Here is a 27,383-nt window from a genome sequence, read left to right on the forward strand (position 1 = left end):
TTGCATGTCCATAGTTGCGACATGATAATGCACTTTTTAAAGAACAAATATTATATATGTAGTTACTCAAGTAATATGATCCAATTGTAATTGTTAATGAAACAAAATAAAACAACAAGAATGTTCAATTGTGAGAAACTGAACATTCTAAATAATTATAGTTTGTTTAAAATAATTATTTAATAAAAACATTGCATGTGTATAGAACGGGAATTTTATTTAAAAAAGGGGAAATTTTGTTTAAATAGATATTTAACGATCTAAGCGTACGGCGCAAGTGCACTTAGGGCATGTCCGAATCCACTTTTGTTAGTTTAACGACGGGAAAAATGGTCGGCGCATGGTCTAAAAGGGTTGTCCTTATTCTCATAATGAGTAATGGGTGTGTTTTGGGATTTACGTGAGTTAAACCAATCAGAGTCTCATCTCCCATTCCCTTTAAATGCCAGTTGCACTCGCGCCATGGCAGATTCGCTATTTACATGATGGAATTTGATAGTGGAAAATCCGAATGCGTCTCCAGAGCGCAAACGGAACTGCTCGTCAGCGAGGTAAAGGTGCGCAAGCAGACCATCTACAAGACAAGCCGGATTCCACCATACAGGGACACACAGGGAGTCTATTTCTGTTGCCTCAAAATAGCAATGCGCCAACAATACGCCAGAACACACCTTGTTTTCAGACCGGCACACCCATGGGCGCACAAACTGGCGCAAATGCATTTGCTATTTAAACAACGTGGCGCAGGACGTGAAAATGATAACTGCGTCGGACTGAAACTAGCAAAAAACACTTTTTGGGCGCTGCACTGCGCCGGGTGTAAGATAGGGCCCGTAGACTGCAGGACACTATTTACATTTTCAAATTAAAATTTCAACTGAAACTTCACAATGTCAGTCCTATCACTGATCCTGTAACACATTTTGGTGAACATCTCTTACTTGTTGAAGAGGTTGAGTCCGATGCGGTATTGCCTTCTCTGTACCACGTCGTTGTTGAAGGCAGGTGAGTCCCAGCTATGCCTGCTCTCTCTCTGATAGGTCTGTTTTCCTAGAGGAGGCAACGGTTCCCTTAGACTGTCCCTAGACGAAGAGCCTGAGCTGCAGTTGATGGTCTCGTTGGAGTTGGTGGTGGAGTTCAGGGAGTCGTTGTCCCCATCCGAGTGCTCCAGGCCAGTAGGGGGCAGGGGCGCGGAGGATGAGGAAGACAGAGGTGTGAGTGGAGGTTGGGTGGGTGAGGGAGACGTGGGGTCAGGGTAGGGGTGATGGATGTGTGGCAAAGGGTGGTGGTGCAGTGGATGGTGAAGATGTGGGTGGTGATGGTGGTGCATCATAGCGTGGTGCGGTAAGTGTGTAGGCAGAGGGGATGGGATGGGGCGACCCTGTGGTCGTGTTTGGCCCTGTGCTGCGCAGGGATTGGGTGTGCGAGGTGCAGGGTTGTGTTTGAGAGTCCCTTGGGGTGATCCGCCCGTCGTAGGCTCCTGCTCGTAAAGCAGCTGTCTGCTGAGGGAGCCTCGATCTGAACGGTCGCTCATGTCAACGGAGCTGTCGCTAGGCGGCTCTATGGTGAGAACGGGAAGGTGTGAACCACGCAAGCGGAAATCTCTGCATTCGGTGCACGGCGTGCTCCGCCGACTGTTATTGCTCCCGCCACCCTCTGTATCCCGGCTGTCTTCGCGGCCTCCAACCCCACTACTGACGCCCCAGTACTCGGTGTCTGTGCTAGAGGGAACCCGCTCAATAGATAGCGGAGAACACGGCATGCCGTCGTCCATATAAAGCGTGACATCGCTGTACGAGGTGGCTGTGCTGTCCTCGTGCATGACCCCTAGACGCTCTTGCTCCCCCAAGACCCCCCTACGTGAGGTAGGTTTGTTACTCCACACACACTCTCCGAAATCCTCGCTCTCATCTCCGCCTCCCCCACCACCATCCTGAGAATCTCCTCGACCTGACTGACACGTCAGAGTGTCGTCCATGGAGTTAGCCAGAGAGGTCACCTGAGAGAAAGCACACATACATTTACCCTACTGTTCAAACATTTGGGGTCTTTTTTGGAGTATTTTTACAAGATTTGTATATAATTATTAATTGCCGATATGTAATTGTTGATGAGGGCTTAAAATGAATAACGCCTTATATTAAGATGTGCGTAATTATTAGGCTTTTTTTCCCCTACAGGTAAAATGGGCCAAAAAAGAAACACTGAAAAATCAATTTATGAAATGCCCATGAGAAGGATGCAAATTAAAAAAAATTATGTGTGGCTATTTGACAGCAAATTGCTCATTGGGTCAGCAGGGTCACAAAAACAGGTGGAGAAGAAAAGACGCATGTTAATGAATTTCTGGTGATTTCACACTTGATTCTTCGCCTTAATTCTTAGTTTACAGTGCCACCATTTTCGAGAAAAGCAAACTACCTGGATTACTCAGAAGTAAAAGGTGTCAGGTTCTCAGAGTCTTTGTTTAGTCAAGGAATCCTGAAACATGACCCCCACTTAATAAGAATCAAAAACTGAAATGTCATGAAAAGATTTTAAAAAAAAGTTTTATGGACAGATAGGTTGAGAGTGACTCTTGAGGTACCAGAACCAGTTGAAGTCAGACAATAGCAAGGTGGCAAGAGAGCCATGGTGTGAGCTGCTACTAACAATGAGCAAGACGGACCTTTCAGGGTAGGAGATGGACTTAAAATGAACTCACAGTCTTCGTGTATTTCACAACACTTCAGTTTGTGTTTCTTATTAAGTTGGAGTCATGTTTCAGGATTCTTTAGAAAAATATTTGAGAACCTGACACCTTGTACTTCTGAAGACTCCAAGTAGGTTGGCAGTTCTGGAAAATGGCACTGAAGACTAAAGGGTTCCTGATGGCTTCACACCTAATTCTTCACCTTAATTCTTAAAGTCCTTTGTAGTTAGTATCGTTCCTTCTCAACCTGTTTTTTTGGCCAATTTTACCTGTAAAAGAAAACCTGTTTAATAATTATGCAATTATGAATATAAGGCATCTTTCACTTCCAGCCCTGGTTAACAATTATATATCACATATAAAAAATGAATAGTAGTTAATAAGATTGATGTGGTTTGGAATTGGTAATATGTGATTGGAAAACACTATGATCAGAACATTGACTTGCCTAATAATTATGCATGCACTGTATTTCATTTTTAAAAATAAATAAAACTGTATTCTACTTTAATACATTTTAAAATGTAATGCATTTAAATGTCTATAGTTTTCAGTGTTTTATTTTTAAGTAACTTAACAAAATAATATAGAATATCACTATTTATCAGTTATTGTCCATAACATAAAAGTCATTGTCAGAATATCAGTGTCAACCAGAATTTTACATATCTGTGCATTTTTTATATTTTGCCTAATTCGACCAGTAACCATTTTCCCACATTTAAATAGTTTCATATTAGTGCATAAAATCTGAGATAAAGCCCTGAAAAAGGATTCTTTCTTTCTTTCTCTCCGTTAATAAACGCCTTTGATTCAGGCTACAGGGAGATTGTCTCTGCAATTAGCCACTTTGAAAGAAGTGTCTGTTAATTGACAGACCAAATGTTCTCTTAGTCTAATTATCTGGATTGCTTCGAAAAATTATAATTTTGCCTATTTGTTCATAAGTCCTCATTTGTCTCACAGGCAACATGTAAAACTACTTTATACCAAATCTAAAGTAGCCTACATCTATTTTTATACTATTCCAACTTTGTATGTGACCTGCACTAAAATGAATTTAAATGAATTTAAATCTAACATAACTTTTAAGGGCCCATTTTCTGACTATTTCACTTATCTGTCACCTGTTTGTTGAAGGCGTCATCTGCATGCGAGTACTCCTCTCTGTCTGAAGGACAGTGTCCGGGTGAGTCAGTCTCCTGCTGTGTGTCTGTGGTTCCTGCCTGGCCAGCTGTTCCTGGAGTTGAAGTGTGATGGCTGGTATATCGACCTTGTTGCTGCTGGGGCGTTTGGGGCTGAACCTGAGCAATAATTAATATAAAGAAATTGGAATTAAAATGATGTAAATATCACATAAAACAGAATCAACATCTGACAGTCAAGCTGAATTTTCCACTTTGTACAGGCTTTAACCATTATAATGTTATATTGCCTGTGGCTGTCGCTCGTCAAACGAGTACTGCGAACGCATGTTTGACAGGATTATGCGGCGAGTCATTCGGCTTTCTGAGGCGGAACTGCGCAGCCGTTGAAAGTTCTTGTTCATGCGATACTGCCGGAATGCTGTCTGAATCGTGCGAGCCGCTCGCCTGCTCAGGAAGTAACCGCCATACTTCCTCTCCAGCATCTCCACCTGATAAAAAGGAAAACAGAGAGCATGAAAAGAGAATGGAATTGAAGACAGAAAGATGTGGTGCATTGTTCTTCAAACCTAGTAATGTACTGTGTCTACATGCTTTACCAATCAAACCTGAAACACAAAGAATCTGGGTAATGACTCAATTTAACAGCAATATTGTTAAAAAATGTATAAAAGAAAAAATATATTTCTGTACATAGCAGTTGAGTGTTTATGTGAATATTTTCAGAAGTCTCAGTCACTCCTCCATGAGTGGATAATTCCACAATGCAGAAATCATTGGTAGTAATATGAAAACATTACAGCATTGGTCTGGATCATAACTGCAATCCCATCTTTCATTATGTGAGATAATGGAGGTTTGGCTTCACATTAGCATGACTGGAGGACATTATGTGCATTCAAGGCATGACTGTAGTTTAAAGCTTGTAATATGGCCTCCATGCACATTAAAACACAAACACGTTGCGATAAGTAGATTTTCCTATGGGCTGTTTGTGCCGCTGAGAGTTCTGACAAACATTAAGCAAGCACAAATTAAGCAAAGTTAACAGTGTTTGACAAGCTGAAGATTTCCTTTCATTAATGGTATTAAAACATGGTAATACAGTTTTTTTAGTGATAGCACGATTTCTTTAAATTAGATGTGCAAACACCACTGTACATAAATATAATATACTGTACATTCAATTCCACTGTTATTACTGTATAAAAGCACTACGGTATGACCATCTGATATAATCCTGTACTATGTAATATTTGAACAAAACTGCTTTTTTTTGGTTATACCATCCTAAAATTTTTGACATTTTGCATGAAAAAGAAATGAAAATTATTTATAATTTTGAAATAAAAAAAATGCAAAATATGCATTTAAGTCTTCTTATGTATGATTTTCATTTTAATGTATTTTTGATTTAATTAATGCATTGACAAAAAATAAATAAAATACCAACAACATTGACCCATTTCCCATTCCCAAGATTTACAATTTTTTAAAAGAGTGATTTATAGTCAGTAAAATAATTTAGAGCAAACCATGCCTAGAAATACACACACACACACACACATATATGTATATATTTCTTATATATACATACATTTAACCATGGTACTGCCCCACCACATTTGGGAAAGGTGGTACAGTGTAAATAGACAATGGCAGGTCAAAATGGCGACTAAGGACCATTAGGATTATATGCGTTTCTTGAGGCACACACATCCACACCTTCTTGTCCTGCAGGTCCGTGGAGAGCTCATAGCTGTCAGAGAGCGCTTTGCAGCGCTTGCTCTCTTCTTCCTCTTGCTTGCGGAGTGCCAGGCTGGCGGGTTGGTGGCGGGTCCGTTGCGCCCAGGCCAGGCTCGCTGGACTTGAAGGGGCCACAGGAGGCCCCTGAGGGCCGGGAATGTTTCGAATGTTCCCGTAGCGATCCGAGTTGCCCAGGTATGGGCCCTGACTGCAGGTGCTGTCGGTAAAGCTAGTTGTGTCCGGACACTGAGGATCTCCCTCCACACTGAGAGGAAAAAAGAGAGAGAGAGACAGAGAGATGGAGAATGAGCTCTAGGTCAACAACTGCCAGAAATGGTCTCATTTGATGACAAGTTGAGACTAAAACAAGTCTGTAATCTTGGCACTGAAACTGATCAGTGTAGACAAACATATTAGCACACTAACCAACATTAGCATTTCAAATGCCCATATGCAGCCCAGCCAGGACTCAGCCATCTGCCCGGAATACAGGAGAACGAGAGAGGAACAAGAGAAGATGGAGGGAGTGTGAAAGAGGAACAGAGAGAGGGCATGATGCATAGAGAAATAGGCAGAGAGAAACGAAGAGAGAGAGAGAGAGAGAGAGAGAGAGAGAGAGAGAGAGAGAGAGATGGAAGGGAAAAACAGTAGCATGTGTGGCATACTGTCAACGAGAGAAGCCAAGTCAGGCATCAAAAATTATAAGAACTGAGTCATCCGATGATGACTCGGAGAGAAAAAGAGGAAGCGAGAAAGAGAGAAGCACGAAAAAGAATGAAAAGGAGTATAAAAGGCAAGTCGGAAGCAGGTGTACTGTACTGTGATGATGACTCACTTTCTGTTGTCAGCATTTTATCTGTACATCTTTTTATTCTGTATTCTTTAGTCACCTTTTTTTAACTGCAATAACAACCTATTCTCAACAAATACACAGATTAAACCGGTTTGACCAATATTATGTGTATATATATATATATGTATAATATATACAATATATATATATATGTATATACTATATGTATATATATATATATATATACACACTTTGCAACTTAATCGTTTAACAGTTCTACTAAGCAAAAATTACAACAGTAATATTTTTTTATTATTATTATGCAAGCATGTTTTTTTTTACTGTTGTAGTCTAATGTTTTAATTTTTCATTTTTGTAGCCAAAAAGCACAAATAAAATAATTAAAAATTTGTTATGGATTTTATTTATAATTGTTACTGTTATATTCACTTTTCAACTTCTAGTTTATTATTATCAAAACAACTTTGCAATTTGAATAACAATACAAACTACTACTACTAATTATTATTATGCTGCATATTACATTTTTATTGTTGTAGTCTAATGATCATTAAGTATTGTGCCAAAAATCACAAATAATGATGTATTATAGATATTGGTTATCAGACACTTAAAAACACTCTATGTGTTTTAGTCATTATATTAAGCATTATCAGTAAATTTAAGCTATTCTCACAAATCTTGACATATAACATTTAAATGTTCATCATTCTGTGTTTTTCCCCCAGTTGTTTACTCACATGTAGGCGTGGGCCCTGTGCGGGAGTTTATTCTTTCGATGGAAGCGCATGGCTAAGGAGGAGAACACACACTCACACATGATGTCTGCAGCGGTGTGATAGGGAGCGTGTGTTTGTGTAAGAGCTGCTCTAGGATCAGCTGAATCTTGCTGGAGGGTTTCCTGATGACCGCATCGACGATCTGTCAATTACTGCAGAGCCGATGCAGTTTACGAGCAGTACAGTAGCAACGCACACACATACAGTCCTCTCTCATTGTGTGTAGCAAATCTCTTCACACCAGGGGGCTGGTAACGAACAACACGGCAACAGCTGAGTTTTGCCAGCAACAGAAAAGCTTCAAAACAATCGTCTCAACAGCAATCAACTGACATATTATACCGCTACACACTGTTACATTCAATGTATGATTATCATACAGCCTACAGTTTCACAATATACCATTCCACTAAAAGGCAGCATAGTACAACTTCCATTTCTCTCTTTCAATCACACATGGCAATAAATGTCCTTCAGACTTTCTCTCCTGTCTAGGACGTGTATGGTGATGTGTGTCCAGGAATAGTGCCGAGTAGTCCAGCCGTGCAATCCTGCGGTGATCAGCATGAGTGACTTTAGATATGTGCATACTGAATGTGTATGTGTGTGTTTGCTCATGACGGATATGCAGCTGTGGTAGGATCCCGGTCACATGGTGCATGTGTGTGTGGGCAAATCGTGCTGTCCCCCACCTCCCGTGGCAAGTCACACAAAGGCACACTTGCAAACACGTCACGGCAGTCCTGGGTCAGCTTATTACCGTACAAACATTATTCATTCCTGTTACAATAAATATATAGGCAGCAGTACTGTTCAAAATTGTAAAGATTTTTTGTGTTTTTGAATGACGTCTCATCAAGAAAGAAAGGAGTGCTCACTAAGGCTGTATTTATGTGATACATTTTTGTGTGTCATTTTGAAGGTTGACAGCCCCAGTCCTAATTTACCTTCATTAAAAAGAGAGGCCCTGGTCTCATACAGAAAGTCATACAGGTTTGTACAACATGAAGGTGAGCAAATTATATTTACATTTATTCATTTAGCAGATGCTTTTAGTTATAATTCTTCACATAGATATCTGATTTAATACATTTAACCGCATAGAAGATAAGGAACCCTTTCTGACAGTTAAAGTGTACTGAGAGCAAAACGTGTATGTGCATTAGTTGTGTGTGTGTACACTTGTATTTTCATGAAATCGCCTCTAGGGCAGATGCTGACAGAAAGGAATATTTCCGTGCGAGCCAGTGAATGGCTGTTAATTGAAAGTGTCACTCAGACTCCTACATGCGTTTGGCAGCATTAGTGTAACCTGTTAAAGAAAACGTTCATCAACAAGAAGGCAACCAAGTGGTTCTGCAATATTAGCTCAAAACCATGCACAGATCTATCAGAAATGGCCACCGGAACACTTTCAACACACTATAATTTAGGACACGCTAATCTTGCATACATTAAAATACAGATAATATGCAAACTGGGATTATAATTTTGTCAAGTGCCTCGGTTAGTAAAATACAGTAATTCACGCTCTCCCACTAGACAGAAGTGCATGGGCCAATCAAAACAGATTTTTAAATACATAATACGAGTTATTCAACACAAATATACAGGACTCACAGCAGACATTAGTACAGCTTTAGCTTGCTCTATTAAACCAATAATAAAGTAATAAAAAGCAGCACCATTAACTTTATGATCTAAAAGAGCCATCTGCTTTTCAACAGAATGATCTTGCATTATGCTAATGTAACTAATATCACTATACCATTCAGCTGCCATTATATAATAGTGCACTTTAAAATTGTCCCTCTGCTATCAATCTATCATGATTTTTTAGTAATTAACATTCATTATTATGTTTAAAAGTCCACAATAACTAAAACATTTCATGCATTCCTGCAAGCATCTTATGAAGATGTTAAACAAAGCTTAAAAAAACAACAACTAACACAAAAAGCAAACTGACAGATAAACAGAGTGTGCGCCATTGATCTTTGAAGGATTACTGAATTGTTCCCTCAGCTAGTTCTGTGTAAATCTATACCAATTTATGTGTCACCGTGATCTCACCACAAACCACAAGCAATCCACAACAAATATACACAATCGGAAAGTAATCAGCATCTTTTACTCTACAAATGACACTAGGCAGTGACCAATGTTTTTGTGTTTGTAGTACCAAAGGAGACTCGTTTTTTTAAATTAATTTCAATAGAGTTTGGTGTTAGCATGCTGCTTAGCTAACACCACATACCTAGCAAAAACAAAGATTGGCTAAAACACTTTATAATACCAATAAAACCATTTTAATGAAAGTATAAGCTTATTTAATTCTCTCACCTTTTCCACCATCTTGGATTGATTTTTCACAGAGCTCATTGCCATGTATTATAGAATTGCCTTCTCTACAAAGGATACATGTGATGCTGCCTTAGAATTTGGCGTAAACTGGGTAGGAGGCGGTATAATTAAGCTGCCTACCTTCTGGAACAGCCATGTGAGGTCTTAAAATGCTGCCTCCGTAGGCAGCACACTAGCTTTTGGAACAGAGGTTTTATCTTTGCTACAGGAGATGGGGGCTGGTGTGACACAGCTAGGAGCTATTTTTTTTTTTTATCGATTTTCATAATCATGTTAAATTAGTTTAGGCTCAGAATTACAGTAATTCCACCATATCAGTCTAGTATCAGTAGCCTTTAGTTGGGAGTGATAGCGAGAAAGGCATTGTAATCATCTTTTTAGTTTGTGTTATAAAGCACATAAAACATAAAACCATCACGATCACGTTTATGTGAATATCATGGAGTAATTCACGTGAAAATGAGAGAAGAAAAAAAATCACACCTGAAAAACACAAAAGAAAAAAAAAATCTGAATTCCGGCTTTTCTTTTCTATTTATCAAAATAACAATATTGTTCAAAGGTTTGGGGTCAGTATAATTTTTGTTAAAGAAATTAATACATTTATTTAACAAGGATGCATTAACTTTCAAAAAAAAAAAAATTCTACTTCAAATAAATGCTGTTTCTTTCTTCAAAGATTACTGAAAAAATGTAAATCACAAGTCATCTGAAGCCATATGATAAACAGCCCAAAATGTTGTTATTCAAAGAAAATATTAATATGTTGTGATAAAATGTTGTCTTTGTTTGCATACAGTCAGAAGCATAGTTATTCACATGGTTTAATATAAAGAAAATAAGTAAAAAGCCATGTTCAAATAAACATGAATGAGATTGAGATTTAAAGGGATGATAGCTCACCCAAAAATGACAGTTCTGTCATCATTTACTCATTAAAAACCTGTATGACTTTCTTTCTTCTGTGGAACATAAAAGAAGATATTGAAAAATGTTGCCATGGCTTTTGTCCATTTAATGAATGTCCATCTTTGCTTGTACTATGTATTTCAGAAATGTAATTTTTCAATATACTAGTTCTTTAAATCTGATGCTGACAGTTACACTGCACATTTAAAATTGGATGCTGAATTTAGACTTAATTCACACTCACAGGCACATGGTTTCCTCTTGAAAAGTGGAAACATTCAGTCTCTGAGTCATCAGTCTCCTTGAGATTACTGCATGTGCATCTCTGCTATCATGAAGGTAAAGGTGTTAGACAGTGAGAATGTGTCATAGCAAGATATTACTTTTTTTCTTTTGCAGAATGTTTTTAAAGAGGCCAAATTATGCCCTTTTACAAAGTCTTGATTTTGTTTTTGGGGTCTACTAGAACAATTTTCATGCTTGAATGTTCAAAAAACTATTTTTCATTCACATATTTTACATTGTTGCAGCACCTCTCTTCCCAGTCTGTCAGTAACGCCCTCTTTAGTTCCTGTCTCTATGAAGCCCCTCCTTCTGAAAAGCACAATATGTTCTGATTGGTCGGCCGGACCAGTGTATTGTGACTGGGCAACTGCTTTGAGCATGTTTCAGAAATGTCACCATAACCTTGAGTTTTTAAGTTTTTTTTGAAGATTTATTTTTGGTGTGTTTTGCCTCTATTGCGATGGGAGTCTCTAGTCTCTCCCCTGTGAAGGCCTCCTTCCCTTTCCTTTACCTCTGTACAGATAAAATGTTATCAAAATGATTCCAGTTCACATGGATACGCGTAAGCGACAAAAAAATTATGAATTATGAATTAATGAAGTATTATGAATTTTTAAGGCCAGGCAAGTAATTTGGTCAATTTGTAAAGGAAGACTACACGCCTGTGCACATATATATTCAAACGCGCATATCTATAGACTAAACACGTAATACGTATGTGCACGCCGTCAGCATTTTCACAGATTTGCGTTTTTTAAGTTTACACGGAGATGATAACTTTTTCAACGCTTGCACCTTGGAACCTATTTCAAGGTTTGTGTTCTCGAGCCACCAGGCACTGTTGTTGTGCGAATGAGCAGGCTGGAGCGTGTTAAGGGTTTTCTGTTAGAACGGTGTCCGGTAAGCGGCCCCTAAGGCCCCGTCCACACTACTGCGTTTTCGTTTAAAAACAGAGACCTTTTGCTACGTTTGCACCTCCTGTCCACACTAAAACGGCAAAAACGGAGACCCAAAACGGAGAAGTTTAGAAACGCATTTTTATCAATGAAGTTGTGTTTACACCGGCACACGCATGCCCAGTGTTGGTGAATGGTCACGTGATCCGCGTTTTCAGTCGTTTTAATGTGGACGGAGATCAATTCTAATACGCAGCTAAAACGCTGGTGTGGACGGAGATCGTATTCGTTTTAATTCTCCGTTTCTAAACTAAAACGCAGTAGTGTGGACTAAGTTAATAACTAATAAACTCTGCAACGGAAGTGAATCAATCAAAACTAACTTTAGCTGGACAATAACTTTATTCTAGAGCTGCTGTAAAGCCAAAACAATCTCTGTGACTTTAATTTCCTATTATCACGGTAAAGCTGCTGTGAAACAATCTATATTGTTTAAAGCACTATATAAATGAAGGTGACTTGACTTGACTTGACTTGACTAGGAAGTGGGAGAGAAAGGGGGACGGGATGGGGGAAGGTCTGTGTGCTGGGACTCGAACTTGGGTCACCCAAAATTAGGGATGACACGAAAATAAACTTCTGGTCCGAAACCCAAACTTGTGGATGCACTTGGCTATAAACAGAAAATGCTTTTTAAAAATGATTCCTAATTTAAAATGAGCTTTTTTGTATAATTGTATTAATATTAGAATTTTTTTAATGAAATTCAATCATTTTAAAGGGGTCATATAATGGTACATGCACTTTTACAAGTTGATTGTACTGAAATGTGTGTTGGCAGTGCCTGTACACAACCATCATAAAATGATAAAAATCCATCCAGTGTTTTTTTTTTTATCTCCTTATATGTTTTCCAATCTCTCAAATCGTTCGACCTAGTGACGTCACACGGTCGGACGCCCCTCCCACGATGGTTGATTGACAGCAGTGTTTCAACACAGACCTGCCCTCGCTCGTGAGCGAGCTGTCAATCATAGTCCACGCGTCATTGTTGATACGCTCACTGGAGCACTGTCTATGAGCAGAATGGCGTCTAAGCGATTGTGGTGTTCTGTTCTTGGGTGTAATAAGGAACACAGCAGTCATTTTGATGTTCCTAAATCCGTACAGCTGAAGACGTAGTGGAGTTTGTTTTCGAAGGGAATATTCCCCACGATCAACGTCAATGCTTTCATGTTTGCGCGAATCATTTCACACACCAGACTGCTTTACAAACGAGGGTCAGTATAAAGCTGGTTTTGCTAAAAGCAGCTCCTGAAAATAGGATCGGTACCAACTATTCGTGTTCCTGCTGCACCTCCAGAAGAACTGAAGTGAGTGTAACGTTTTATTAACCTTTATATTAATATTTATATTAATCTTTGCAAATCGCTTGCTGCACGCTTCACGATGAATGCGGCTGTTTACACTCAGGGTACATTACAGCATGTTTTCCATGTACGACATTCTCAATATAATTCATAATCCCACGTTTATAATGAACAACACGTTATGGTTATTGTGTTACAAACGGTGTATGCACAGAACAGAGGGGCGGGGTGAGCAAAGCTCATTATCATTTAAAGACACATGCACTTAAACGGCGTGCTGAAAACAGAGCTGTTTTTGACCAGGTAAAATGAGGGTTTTCTTACAATACTAATGAGAATTTTTAATTAAAGTATATTACAAACTTTTTATTTAGACCCTAAAGCAGGGGTTTTCAAACTGGGGGCCGCCAGGGGGGCCGCAGCAAGTTGGAAAAAAAATGTGTGTATATGAGTATTGTTATAAAATAACATTTTAATAATTTGTTGCATAGCCTATCTGAACATTATACTTTTAATGCTAATCTTTTAGAGATTAACTGATTGATCGGCTGGTGACCAGAATTGGCCGATTTTCACGTGATTTTCAGTCTGACATAATGCCGATTCAAATGCACTCGGGCGCCACATGATTAACATCGCGCAACATCAGCATCACACGTGCACACAGAACGCACATGTAGGAAACCTTGTGAATTACGGCTGTTTCAGACCGCGAGCGGCGCGTGAGTAGCGCAAATTTTTTTCGCCGTGCATGTCCAGTGAGTGCATTCACACCGCGAGCAGGAGCAGCGCGTGAGCGTCAAGCAGGAGCGTCGCGTGCTGTGAGCAGTAGTGAAGCGGAGGGTTTCGGCGCCGAGTCTATTTTTGCTGCGCTGCTAACGCTCAATTAAAGTGAAAGCACACTTTTGATGGACAAAATAAATATGATTTCACACAAAAAGTACCAAAAATGCACATAATTTGCATGTATAGTGTGTTTTAACAAGAACTTCAGTAGGCTTCAAGAAAATGAAGACTCAAAAATATTTATAGAAAATGTACCCATTTAAACTTTTTATTAATCAGTTTGGATAAAAGTGGTGTTTTATAAAAAATATATATATAGAAAATAAATATTTGTGTGTGCTGTAAAGTGGTTAGAAAACATTAAATCAGAATTGGCTAAAATCTGTATTGGCAGGTCAAACTCAATGACAAATCGGAATTGGCCTTGAAAATTGTAATAGGTTCATCTCTATAAACACCATCACATAATCTGATGTTCACCTAGATGTTTTATTTATTTATTTCTACATTTGCCATAGTATTGTCGATGGGTTCAATAACACATCCTGCAAAAGGGGGGCCTTGGCCAGAACCTAGAGGTATTTGGGGGGCCTTGTCATGGAAAAGTTTGGGAACCCCTGCCCTAAAGAATCATATTAGCTTGTACAAAAATGGCATTATATGACCCCTTTAATGATACTGAATAAAAAAAAAATACAAGCCAATAAAATTAAATAACCACCCTTTTATTGAAAGTAATTCACTAAAATTATTTGATTCTATGCAAACAGAATCAGATTTACCAGATTTATTTTTGACCAATTATCCAAATAATGTATAGTCCTACAAAGCTATTATTATCAGAGAATGTAAGCAGAGCGTAGTGGGAAGCAGATCACTGGAGAACACTGAAGGGCGGCATATATTTTAGGCCGTTTTTCTCTTTCGGCCAAAAACCGAAAATGCTATACATACATTTTATCTACACATTAGAATACTTGCTTAGATGTCCAAATATGAAATAATGTTACTATTTCTGGCGTGGATCATAAAGCATTCATTTTGCACACTCAGCAAACAACAAATATTCACGCAGTGAGCATCAGAAGCCAAAGAGAGTGTACGTCATTTCTGCACTCCCTCAAAATGCAGTATTTGGCAGTCATAGTGCACTTCCTGTTTAAAGCTACGGGCCAGGACTGCTAAAGCGGCCTTGGGAATCATCTCTGCGTTCATTACTAAAGGCTCAGTTTGAGAACACACTGTTGGAGAATAAGACTGCTGCATGTCACGACACAGAGCGCTGTATGGTCTCGCTTTTTAACACAACCTCAAGCAGCCTGTCATTTACACCAAACCGGATCACAGCTTCAGCAGCACAGAAGAGAGAAACACTGACGACATCAACGTTTTAGGCTTAAAATAGCAGGACTGCTGAAAACACAAAAGTAACAAATGACTTTGAACTCCAGAGATCAGTCTGAACAAGACGAATGTTCAAGGAAGATTAATAATGACATAATTTAGTGTCTAAATATAGACAGTAGGCAAATAATCTGACTAACTCAAACAAAACCAGGTATAAACTTCAAATGGAATTTGATCCAAATATATTAAATAATGTCTATAACAGAAAAAAGACAGTATCATATTATATATATTATTAGAATCAGACAACAATAGCAGCTTTTTCCACTATCGGGCCAGTGCGAGTCAGGGCTAACAACGTGCCTGGCGAGACCAATAGCCTCGGACCTCAAGCACAGAGGCCAAAATCAAGTTGTATGTCCACTGTCGGGCCATTATCGCCGTAGCACTGACATAAAACCCGCCCTTAACACACCACCAGAATGTCAAACAACCCCACCATTTCACCAGCTGACTGAAAACTAGCTAAATCACAAAATGAGCATGACAGAAGCGAACGTTTGGTATTTAACTAAAGACTTAAAGGTGCCATTGATAGAATGGAAAACAGTATTTATCTTGGCATAGTTGAATAATAAGAGTTCTGTACATGGAACTGACATATTATGAGCCTAAAACACCATTGTTTCCTCCTTCATATGTAAATCTCGTGCGTGCCAAAGACCACTGAAAAACGGGCGAATACCAACATAACACCGACTGTGAGGTTGCAGTCGGGATCATTAATATTTACGCCCTATATTTATATTTATGCATATACCAGCCCATGTTCTAGGCCAGGCAGTGTTAACGTGGACCTGCACAGCCGAATCATCAAAAGTTCTGCAGGTATTGTGAAGAAGCAAGCAAGGACAATAGCGAAAATGGCAGATCATGGATATAAAAGTTGTTTTTCAGGCTGTGCAGGGGATGTGTGCACTTTTCATACCCTTCCCACAGAACAGAATTGTCAGCAGGCATGGTTGATGTTTATCTACAACAGGATACCGCACCATTTTAATTCAAAGTTGTTAGTTCGCTCTGCCCATTTCACCACTGACAGTTTTTCTAACCTGGGACAATATCTAGCAGGCTTCACTCAGCGTTTGATACTGAAGAAGGGAGCAATTCCAACTATATTGCCATTACAACCCCTACCGCAAGCAGCAAGTAGTGATTTTATCCACTTGACTGTTGAAGCCATTTCGGTTTAAAATTGAAAGTTTCTTAGTGAACTAACAACATTAACGATAATTTACCCTGTGTTTTCGAGATCGAACGCAAGATGTTAGTACAGTAACGTTAACATAATAGTATGACGACCTATTTACACAGAGGTTAATATTATTTCCTGCCTGTGTTGTCATAGATGTATCTACAGTTGTATTTTGTAGATTTATATGTCAATCCCTTTTGTCAGGTAGTATTATAATTTTGCCTATAGCCTATTTCATCAACAACACATAACTCAGGAGCTAACAAGGTTAGTTTGGTTGCTTACAGATAGCTCATTCCCTCCTTCTAGCTAACGTGACCTTCTCCACCACTTAAGTTGAAACGATTGTCATTTGACAATGCATCTAGTCAATTTGATAAAATATTTTTTTTGTATGAGAACTGAAGTATGATTCTTTTTAACGTTTGTATTTCAGAATACATCACAGCTCCTGCGTACAAATCTGTAAAACAGCCAATTAGAGCAGAGCTCAACATTATTATTCATGACCCTTCAAATAAGGTAATAACAGCCCATTTCATTCTAGGGACAAATCCTAGGGTTGTAAATGGAGATGTAAAACCGTATCTGGAGAATTTTTGCCCTTACCTAAGCCACATACCTTCTATGTAGATATCAGAGAACAATTTTAAATATTGTATCAATGCATTCTATGGCACCTTAAGATTCCAGCATCAATATTTCACCAATGTTTTACAATAAAAATGGTACAGTGACAGTAATTTATTAATTTGAGTCAGGAGTGCACATCAATCATGCTGAATCAAACTGATATTTACCATTTCACATAAAAAGAGAACACATACCTTCGGTTGCACCTGCTTCCATTTATTTGCAATCACAGGAATGCACAAAACAACTCCATTAAGGCTTTTAAGTCCAAAGGCTTACACATTATGGTAGAATTTTCCCCTACGCACCTGACTTAAGTTGACTTAAGTGTCCCTGACATCTGCAAAATTATACTCGGGTGACTCTGACCTCGTTGGTTGACGCCTAAGAGTAGCTATTCTGACCACATAAAATGCCTAAGAATTATAGTTACCTAACCGCATCTAACCTAAGAGTCTCACACTGAGTCGAACAACATCTCACTCGGGAATGAGATCTTTAGTTTCTAACTAATCTGTAAACTTGCTGCGCAGCAATAACCAGACAGACTTCAGCGGCCGGGAGAGTTCTGGAACAATTCTCCAAGAATCTCAACCAGAAAGAAGAATACATCAGGTTTTATAGGATAGACATATATACAACAGTAAGAATAACATGACATATGATTGTTTTCCTTCAATATGATTGGTTCAATCTGTGCAAAACAAGCCCCCACTTCACCCTCTGTTACTGGCAGACAAAATTTAGATCTCAAAATCATTGAAAAAATCAAAGAGGTTAGAAGTTAATTTGATTACTCAATATGTCATGAGACTATTATAGAATATTATATCTGTTGATATTGTCTAGCCAGTATCTCAAAGTTTCCACTGGTTTCAAAACATCAACCTTAAAGTAAATTTAGTTTTTTTCAAGTGTTAGAATGTTAGGCCTGTAGGAAAACAATATCAATATATCAACAATATTGATACAATATCATATGTTTACTTACAGTGTGCCAACCACTGCGATATTAAATACAAATACTATGTTTATGGAAAAACAAATCATTTATGATTATAATCGTGTATTTATTGGGTTTCATATTTTCTCTGTCTCTTCCCTGAGCCTTTGTTAATACCGGAGTAATGCATCCGCATACATGTCATTAAAAACATGCACTCGAGTTGACTCGTATAACTCAAGTTTTCTCTGTTGCTCTGTCTGAAAGGATAGTGAGATGGGAGAGATCACTCAAACCTCCTCAGATCGCATAATTTCGTGGAAAATTAATAGAAATGCTCACTCTTTCTAAAGAAATGTGATGTAGCCTTTAGAATCGCATATACATATATTTCTGCCTCATATGGTGATCAAGTGGAAATGCGGCTAAAGACTCTGAATTAATTCATCCTAGAAACTTGAATCTTTTGATCCAAAAATTTGTTCAATCATTTACCATTTTATAACTTATACAGTACATTTGCAAATGAATTATTTAGACAAATTTTTAAACCGGAGCATTAAACTAAATATATTTATAAAAAAATTCAAGCATGTGTGCAAAAGGACTCAGATGAATCAGTCAATAGTTTCTGCACAGGTTGATTCACATGAACCCCTCAAACAAACCACTTCAATAATATTAATCTGAATCCCAACATTACTTGAAAGAGAGAGGACAGTTTCAGTTCGCATCTGAGTGCACGATATAGCCCACATCTCAACACTAAAATGGGCATGAACTGTTAATGCAAGACTTACTGCTCTCACCAAGTTAAGTTAGCAACATAAGAAGAAAGCCTTCTTTCCATATTTTTAGACATGTTAGAAAGGCAAGACGTGCCAATTATTCACTGAGGTGCCATGCTGACTAGCCTAACTTTTTTAGTCAGCTGACTCAGTCTCTTTCTCTGACAGGACTCACAAGCATCTCACTGGTAACTACATGCCACTTCATATGTGCATAAATGTGTTTGGAATTAATGTGATGCACTAGAGAAAACAAAAACTAAAATCTGTGCATGTAAACATGGATAAGAAACCAACTTTGTGCAGAGCTAAAACATAAATATAGTCAGAAGGAAAAACTGAATTAGTGTGAGTAAAGATAAAGCAGATGAAAATTGTGACTGTGGCTCAAATCCAATGCATTAAACAGACAGGAAAGGACCAAGGCTGATACAGCAGGACACATAGAGTTAGAAAGAGAACGAGAGGGTGAGAGAAAGGTCAAAGCTCAGAAGAAATCTTTTGCATTTTTGAACTCATATACTGCTCAAAGGCTTTTTTTTTTTTTGCTTTAAATAAGGTTATGATATAAAAATAAAAAACATACCATTGAAAGTTCATAATTCATTAAACTAAAAAAAAAAAATAAAAAAAAAAAAAATCAAGCTTATTGAAAAAAAGTAAACAGTCTGATAAAATAAGAACAAAGAAACTAATTACAAGCAATAGGACAAACTACAATAGAACAAAGACACAAAAGAAATAGACCTACCTGAAAAACTTCAAGCACTAGAAATAAGAAATACTACATAAATTGTGCAAAGTAATCAAATGAATTAAAAAAAACACTGCATAGTCTTCACTATGTAAAATACATATACATTTATTCTCATTAAAGTTCCAAAAGTGATTCAGTCAAGAACAGTGAGAGATTTTCTCTTGTTGTTTGATTAACATTAATGACAGACTGCAGTATGTTTATTAGGCTGCTGTCACTTTAAGAGCGAATGCACGGATCCAGTATACTGTTAAACATGCGTTTTCTTTCTCAACTGTTCATGATCACTTAAGAGTAAGACATAAACGACTGTTTACGAGGATACTTGCAAAGACGGCCATTTTGACACATAAATGTGTGTATTTGACTGTTTGAACCCAATAAGGCGGCAAAATCAACTCCGTTCAGTACTCACACGATCTGAGCAGCGGCTTTAGTGATAAGAGTTCTCTTTCGCTGCTTCTTGCACGTAACAAGTTTAAAATCACTTGTTTTTAAACCGTGATGCTTAAAAACACATTTAAGTGAAGAGCTTTCGTGACAGAGCAACACAGCAACATCACATGAGCGTAACTGTGATACAGATGATAGTCCAATATCTCTACCGGTTGACAAATTTCTACTGGTTAATCGTGTCTACCGGCATACCGCCCACCCCTATGCTCAATGTTCAAAAGTCCATACAGCTAAAACTATGCTCAAAGATTCAATACAGCATTAAACTGGAAAACTGTTGGTCAGAGTATGAATCTGAAGGCCTTGCACAGGAATAATAGCCTGCTCGTCTGGTTACATTCACTTACTATCATGCAACAAGAGTGATGAAGCGCTTAATAAATAATTCCTTATTGCAATGGATGACGGTCCTCTAGTTCCTTCCATCATGACGGCAGCAGTGAGGAAAGAAAAAAAAACTACGAGACCAACTTACTGGCAGAACACTTGCTGAAGAACAGCGATTCTCTCTCACATACTCAGTCTCTCGCTGCCTCTTTGACAGTGTTGTAACTCTCAGCATCCTGTTAAACAGCTGAAATCTCTCCAGCACCGTTTAAACCCCTCACACGAGAAGACTAGCGGATTCAGAAGACCCCCCACCAGCTGAAAAATAGAGAGAGAGAGAGAGCCCAGAGAAAACGCCATAGCCTGTTTCTGCACAATGTACTAAAGAGTTTTATCATGCTTTTTTTGACAGGACTCAAATCTGGCAGCTGTATCCGATACTTCATAGTACCAGTGTAAGAACATGAGGTTTGAAGCATTAAGGAACACAGCATGCTCCTTCAGACAGGGGTGTTTTATGAAAAGAAACAGAGGCTGCACCACCTCAAAATAATTGACAGTACAATAAAATAAATAAATAAAAATGACAAAATATGCTATGATTGGGTGATAAACCTGTCAATGTGATAATATCATGCTCACAACCAGTCCCTAAATTGAACTAAATCGAACATACTGGTGTAAATGAATGAAATAGTAAGTGAACGACAATCACCACTTCAGGTCACATTAGAGTGGACATAAAAGATGACTTTAATCCAAGAATTTTGGATTAAAATATCCAAAAACCACTAGAACAATGTTATAGCCTATATTTTGTTGACTTGTGTACTTACATTATTATTACATTATTATTTACATTTCCAACAATGTTTAAATCCAGAGAAAGCAGCAATTTTAACCAATGTAACAGCCCGTGTCTTTACGTAGCCTGTCAATGACATCATAGCCACGTTACCCTCGAGTTTTACTTCCGTAGAAACAATGGAAACACCAAAGATGCTTTAATATGTTATGTTTTATTAGACAGGTGAGCAACTGTTTGGATACCTTTATCGACAGAAAACAAATCATTAGTCTTATTGTTTGAATCTCTTGTTTTCTTTTGCTGTATTTGTAGTAACAGTATACAATATATGAAAAAAAACCGAATTGCATGTTATTTAGCAACACAAGTGATTCAGCTTTTATTAATATGATATTCTAATATCGATCTAGTTTACTGCTATGTGCAACAAGTATCTCATAGCATCCACCGAGCGAACGCACAGATTAACATAACTTTCAACACACCCAAATGTATTTTTAGTATGATTGTTTTGACCAAGTAAAACAGTTATCCCACAACTTTGATTCGTCAAATAAAGTGACCTCTATAAGCAGCAATTCAGCACTTGTGGCTATTTCATTAGAATTAAATAAAAAATATATAATAATAATGTGAATTAAAGTGATCAAACGTAACTGTAACAAAGTTCAAGTTCAGGGAAGAAGGTGGACATTAAATGTAAAATGAATCGTAAAATAAACAAACAACAAAACTAAACGAAACATTGGCCAACTGCAGCAGAAGCATAGTAAAAACAGCAACGTAAAATGCCCCAGGGTCTCGGCCTTGCCCAGCTTCATGCCACAGTAACATTAATAAAACTTTAATATATTAGCTCATCCATGAACATGATTTCTATCTGTCGAATAGCTTTCCATCGGCTGTGGAGGTGAAGACGACAACTCCCATGATTCCACGCTCATTCACGGTGTCATCAAGCTACGCCTTTATTATTGTTATGAATAAGCAACCTCTAGCAGCGAAACTTACATAATGTGCTTTTAATGAACAGGTTTTCTGCTCATGTGGGACCATTATGACACCTGCAGTTTTTTGTTGACAAATAATGGTCCAAAAAAGGTGACTCTTAATAAAAATTGTAAAAATACTCAAATAAAATTATGCTCAAATAAACATAAAATGTACATTGAAACATTTAATAAATTCACAAATGTTTTATAATCACTTAATACTAAGTGATATGTAGAGCAATTAAATGCTCTACAAATCGTTACAAATTTACTTTTGTGCCTGAAGCAATACGGTTATGTAATACACGTAGGTGATTATTATTTTTTTTATTTAATTATTATTATTTTTTTTTATTATTTTTTTATTCTTCTTGTTCTATGTGTTTAAATGTATATTTGTGTATGTTAAGTGTTTTATGTGAGGCACCATGTAAGCTTAAATCAATTACCCCATGGGGATTAATAAAGCTTTAAACGTTAAACGTACTAATACATTAATTTATACAAACAAAACTCATTTGATGGGTTAAATCAGGTAGAAATAGCTCTTTAAAATCCCATTTTTTACAGTGGAGAATTGGGTTCTTGTTAATCGTGTCAAATGAGCTCCAGAAACTGTAAAAATCTAATGAAAATGGTTAATTTACACTAGACTAACAATAAGCAAACAATCAAAAACAGACCATGGACTCTGCGTCCTCATTTCAAAAGGCCACCACACACTCTTCAGTGTGTTCAAACAGGTTACACCAAATCCAAAGGAAGCTTCAAAAATGTAGTTCGACAGTAAAATGTTTGAATATACAACAGTCATCTCAATATGTACAGTATAGCACTCATAAAAGAGGGAAAAATGATTCAAGCGTGAGTCAGTAGGCTATTACACTTGTTTTCAAATGAGGGCGATCCTGTGTTGAGGGAACTTGTGACCTACAAGTCATTGCCAAGAACATGCATTCAAAAACGGAGACCGCAGCACAAGCTCATAACTCTGTACATTACAGGTATTCACGTAATAACATATCATTTAAAAGCATAACTGACTGTTTTTGGTAGTGGTTTCTTCTGACTCGTTGGCCTCAAGCGTTTTCTCTGCGGCTAGAGATGCGCTTCAATTTACAATAAACAGAGGACTCACGCACACGCATATTGCGCGGTTTTTTACGTTGTTTTCCCAGTGATGCTTCATAACAGGGTCATTTAAATGAACGACTCTAACATATACATTAAAATACACTTAGCACGAGACAACAAACAATTCCAGCCAGTCGTGTCACCCAAAATAAAAAAATAAAATCATAACATTGCGTCTTACCAGTACACAAGCTTGTTATGAAGAATCGCTGGAGTCTTATCCGACGCACAGTTGATGCACCACATTGTTGCGAGAGAAACACGTCCGGATGCGCAAGCGCTATTTCATTTGATATCTAATTTGGCTCGAGCTCTGACAGCGTCCCTCACGGCGTGCGCGTGGAGTAGGATTCACTTTAAAAGGCATGATTTGATGTGCTGTCATTAGCGAGGAGATGATGAGAAGCTCATTCTCTCATCCTTGGCCACCCTCCTTCCTCCTCCTCCCCTCTCTTTCCATCTCTCTCTCCCAATCCTTTGAATCTCTTCAGGCTCGTGCAGCCAGCGTGACACAGCAGTAAGGGCGCGAAAACGCGTCTGGCAGCCGATCTTGGCAAACCGCTTCCTGTTCGTAGCGCATGATCCACACCTCAGGCAACATTGCTTCGACTATTCTGACAGGCTCTGTTCGGTGCCATTAAGATCAATCAGAGTGTCATGTGACATAATCTGTGTGAGTCACATCTCGATTCGTCGCGCGGTCCAGGGGAACCATATGGTGTCAATCTGGTGGTCAATTCTATCACTCAGTTCGCGCCACTTCTCAAAGAGCACTCTTAAAAATAAAGGTTCCAAAAGGGCGTTTTTGTGCAGTGATTCCATAATAGAACCATTTTGGGTTCCCCAAAGAACCATTTTTTTTTCTAGTGTGAAGAAAATGAACTGAAGAACCCTTTTCCACTCTAATTGAATTGGAAATGTACTGTGGATATTAAAGGTCTTCATGGAACCAAAGATGCCAATAAAAAAAAGTTTATATTTAATAGTGTGGATGTATCACTCTACGTTTCTCTCCTCATTTTGCACATCTGCCATTTATTAATTAATGTTTTGCGTTTTGTCAGTGGACTTGTGCATTGAAGTATGCTGAGAGACTTTTCAACCCACTCTGTTGTGACAAGTCTCTTTTCTTCTCGTCTTTAAGTAGTCTCGTTCCTTTCACATGGACATCAAAACACAGGAGAGATATGTGATATTTCTCTCTTTCTCTCTGTCTCCATCTTTCTCCCTGGCCTCAGGACAGCTTTATATAATTCATCATATTCCATATTAGCCACCATTTTGATGCCTTCTCCCCATGTTTGTCATCTGTCTCATTCTTCAGCACAAGCTGCTCAGTGTTCTGTTCACTTCATCGCTCCTGTGTCACTTTCTCTTTTCTTCAGGGTTCATACGGTCATGGTAAACCTGGAAGTATCAGGCTAGGGAATATGAAAATTGTGATTTCCAGGACAGGAAAAGTTTGTTTCTTGTGGATACTTCACAAATACTTACTGGTAAATGTAATTTATTAATTTAAATCTGTGCATGTCCAAACCAAATTCATTCTAAGGGAATTCTCATTGATTTTTTTCATTAACATCTAAAAATAGAAACTAAAATTATGGCCTACATTTGTAAGTCTCATGACCTACATTTTGCCATTCATCACACTCTTGCATGTTATTTTTAAGAACATGAATGAGAATTGATGAGTTAGCTAAATTCCTGTCCATAATTGCTAAAATGCAGCATAATAAACAGCAAGGGCATCTATAACAATACATAAATATTGTTGGATGTGCTGGCTTTTCATGTTCCTATGAGATGTTTTGGGCTACTGTATTGTAAAAATGTTGTAAACAAAACAAAAATAATACAAGAAAATACTATTTCAGTCTTTCTACTTATTTCATGTTTAATTCAATGTGTCACTTGCCATTTCTTTCAAATTAATTTTGAAATTTACTAGCAATTTCTGAGTGAACACATTGTTTCCAAACTTTTTCAGTGTAGATAGGCTATATTTTCAATTAAACCAATTAAAATTGCAAAACTGTCAGTGGATGTATTTAAAGGGATAGTTTACCCAAAAATGAAAATTCTGTTATTAATTACTTACCCTCATGTCGTTCCAAACCCGTAAGACTTTCTATCATCTTTGGAACACAAATTAAGATCTTTTTGATGTAATCTGAGAGCTTTCTGTCCCTCCATTGACAGCCTACACAACTACCACTTGCTTCAAAGAGTTAATAAAGAAATTGTAAAACTCATTCATATGAATTGAGCGGCATAGTCCAAATTTTCTGTAGAGACTCGATCGCTTTATATGATAAACAGATTGAATTTTATTCACATATAAACATTGATCAGCCAACAGAAGTTCAACTGAACATGCTTGATGCGCGAGAACAAACCTCATTGGTTCTCAAATGTGCTGCGTAACACACGAGAATGAACCTCATTGGTTCTCAAATGTGCTGCGTAACACACGAGAATGAACCTCATTGGTTCTCAAATGTGCTGCGTAACACACGAGAATGAACCTCATTGGTTCTCAAACGTGCTGCGTAACACACGAGAATGAGCCTCATTGGTTCTCGCAAGTAAACATGCTTGAGCTTCCATTTACCCCAACTAATGTGTGAGAATGTTTATATGTGAATAAAAGCCTAAATTCAATCTGTTCATCATATAAAGGGATCGTGTCTTCTCAGAAAAGTCGGACTACACCGCTCAGTTGTGTAGCTGTCTATGGAGGGACAGAAATCTCACAGATTTCATCGAAAATATCTTCATTTGAGCTCCGAAGATGAACGAAAGCCTTACGGGTTTGGAACGACATGAGGGTGAGTAATTAATGACAGAATTTTCATTTTTGGGTGAACATGCTGGATGATTGCACATTCACCTTCTCTTTCTCACCCTCTTGCGATGACAAACAAAATACAGTCATGCTTCATTTTACAAAAACAAACAGAGCTCATATGCACAGCTAAGTTTCATGCTTTCACACTGAGAAAACACATCACCACAAATGCTCTCATTCTAGGTGTACAGTATGAAGTGTCACCATACTCATATTGTTTCTGCACACATTGATGAGTTGTATATTGCATAATACAAATGTTGTTGAAACCATCCTGCTGAAAAACTGAAGACCTATATCATCTAAATGTGCTTTGAGCTACTACTCATGCAGCACTCAGTCTATTTTAATGTCCCCAGGGCACCACGTGATGCGTATCTGCACATGATTGGACAGACATGATGCTTCATGACTGTGCTCTATCGGCCTCCCGTGGTGGGCGGAGTCAACGTCAGTCTCCTCGCATTTCCCCTTTCATGATTCCCAAAGAACAACGCTACAACGTGCTGCTGACTGCAATATTAATAAAGTCTAACTAGGTCATTTGAGCTATCAGAAAGTCTCTGCTTCAGAATGCAGTAAGTTCAACCAGCTGAGAGGAATGTAGACATCACTTTAGATTATGATTTCTGAATATTTAACACTGATGAAAACATTAATATCATATTTTTATAATAGTGTACATATCAGAACCTGACAACTCAAGAAATAATAAAGAGAAAAAGAGAGCAACCAGAAAAAAAAAAGAAAAAAAAAGAGGCATAACATTGTAAAAATTATTTTAACGACAATTAAGCAAACTACTGTTCAAAAGTCTGGGGTAGGTCTTTTTTTTTTAAATCAAAAGTGAAAGTGACATTTATTATATTACATGTGATTTCTATTCCAGATAAATGCTGTCTTAAGCATCCATTCAGCATGCTTTCTGAAGGATCATGTGACACTGAAGACTGGAGTAATGATGCTGAAAATTCAGCTTTGCCATTACAGGAATAAATTATATTTAACATTATAACAGTTTTTACTGTATGTTTGAACAAATAAATGCAGCCATGCACTTTTTTCAAAATATAATTCATCATACATATAATTTCTGTTATTTTTCAGTTTTATTTTGGAGTGAATGGTGACTTGGTAATGTTTTCACAATCTTGTTCCATAAATAATAAAGCACTTTCACTTTGACTCTTTCAACCCTGTCTGTTCCTACTTCATCATTTCACAGCATTTATTATTCTCGCTTTACTCTCTATTTGTCCATTACTGTAATCATGTTTACTTATCTCTTGCTCATCATTTGTCTTTC

At 37.8% G+C, this 27,383-nt stretch overlaps 1 protein-coding gene across 6 annotated transcripts in view; it reads right to left on the minus strand.

Annotated features, from left to right (window-relative positions):
• Positions 1–27,383, minus strand: part of iqsec2a (IQ motif and Sec7 domain ArfGEF 2a) — a 79,777-nt gene that overhangs the window by 13,054 nt on the left and 39,340 nt on the right. For 4 of the 6 annotated variants that reach the window (XM_082188183.1, XM_082188182.1, XM_082188184.1 and 1 more), the window contains 4 exons: positions 5,563–5,848; positions 4,128–4,328; positions 3,820–3,996; positions 942–1,999 (listed from right to left, as the gene is read on the minus strand). In XM_082188183.1, the coding sequence (XP_082044309.1) occupies positions 942–1,999; positions 3,820–3,996; positions 4,128–4,328; positions 5,563–5,848 (1,722 nt within the window). Of the gene's footprint in view, positions 1–941; positions 2,000–3,819; positions 3,997–4,127; positions 4,329–5,562; positions 5,849–7,137; positions 9,987–23,407; positions 25,026–27,383 lie in introns of those variants that run through there. The other 2 variants (XM_082188186.1, XM_082188185.1) reach the window with 2 other exon arrangements.

The sequence above is a fragment of the Leuciscus leuciscus genome, assembly GCF_965113295.1.
Source record: "Leuciscus leuciscus genome assembly, chromosome: 13".
Taxonomy (NCBI): domain Eukaryota; kingdom Metazoa; phylum Chordata; class Actinopteri; order Cypriniformes; family Leuciscidae; genus Leuciscus; species Leuciscus leuciscus.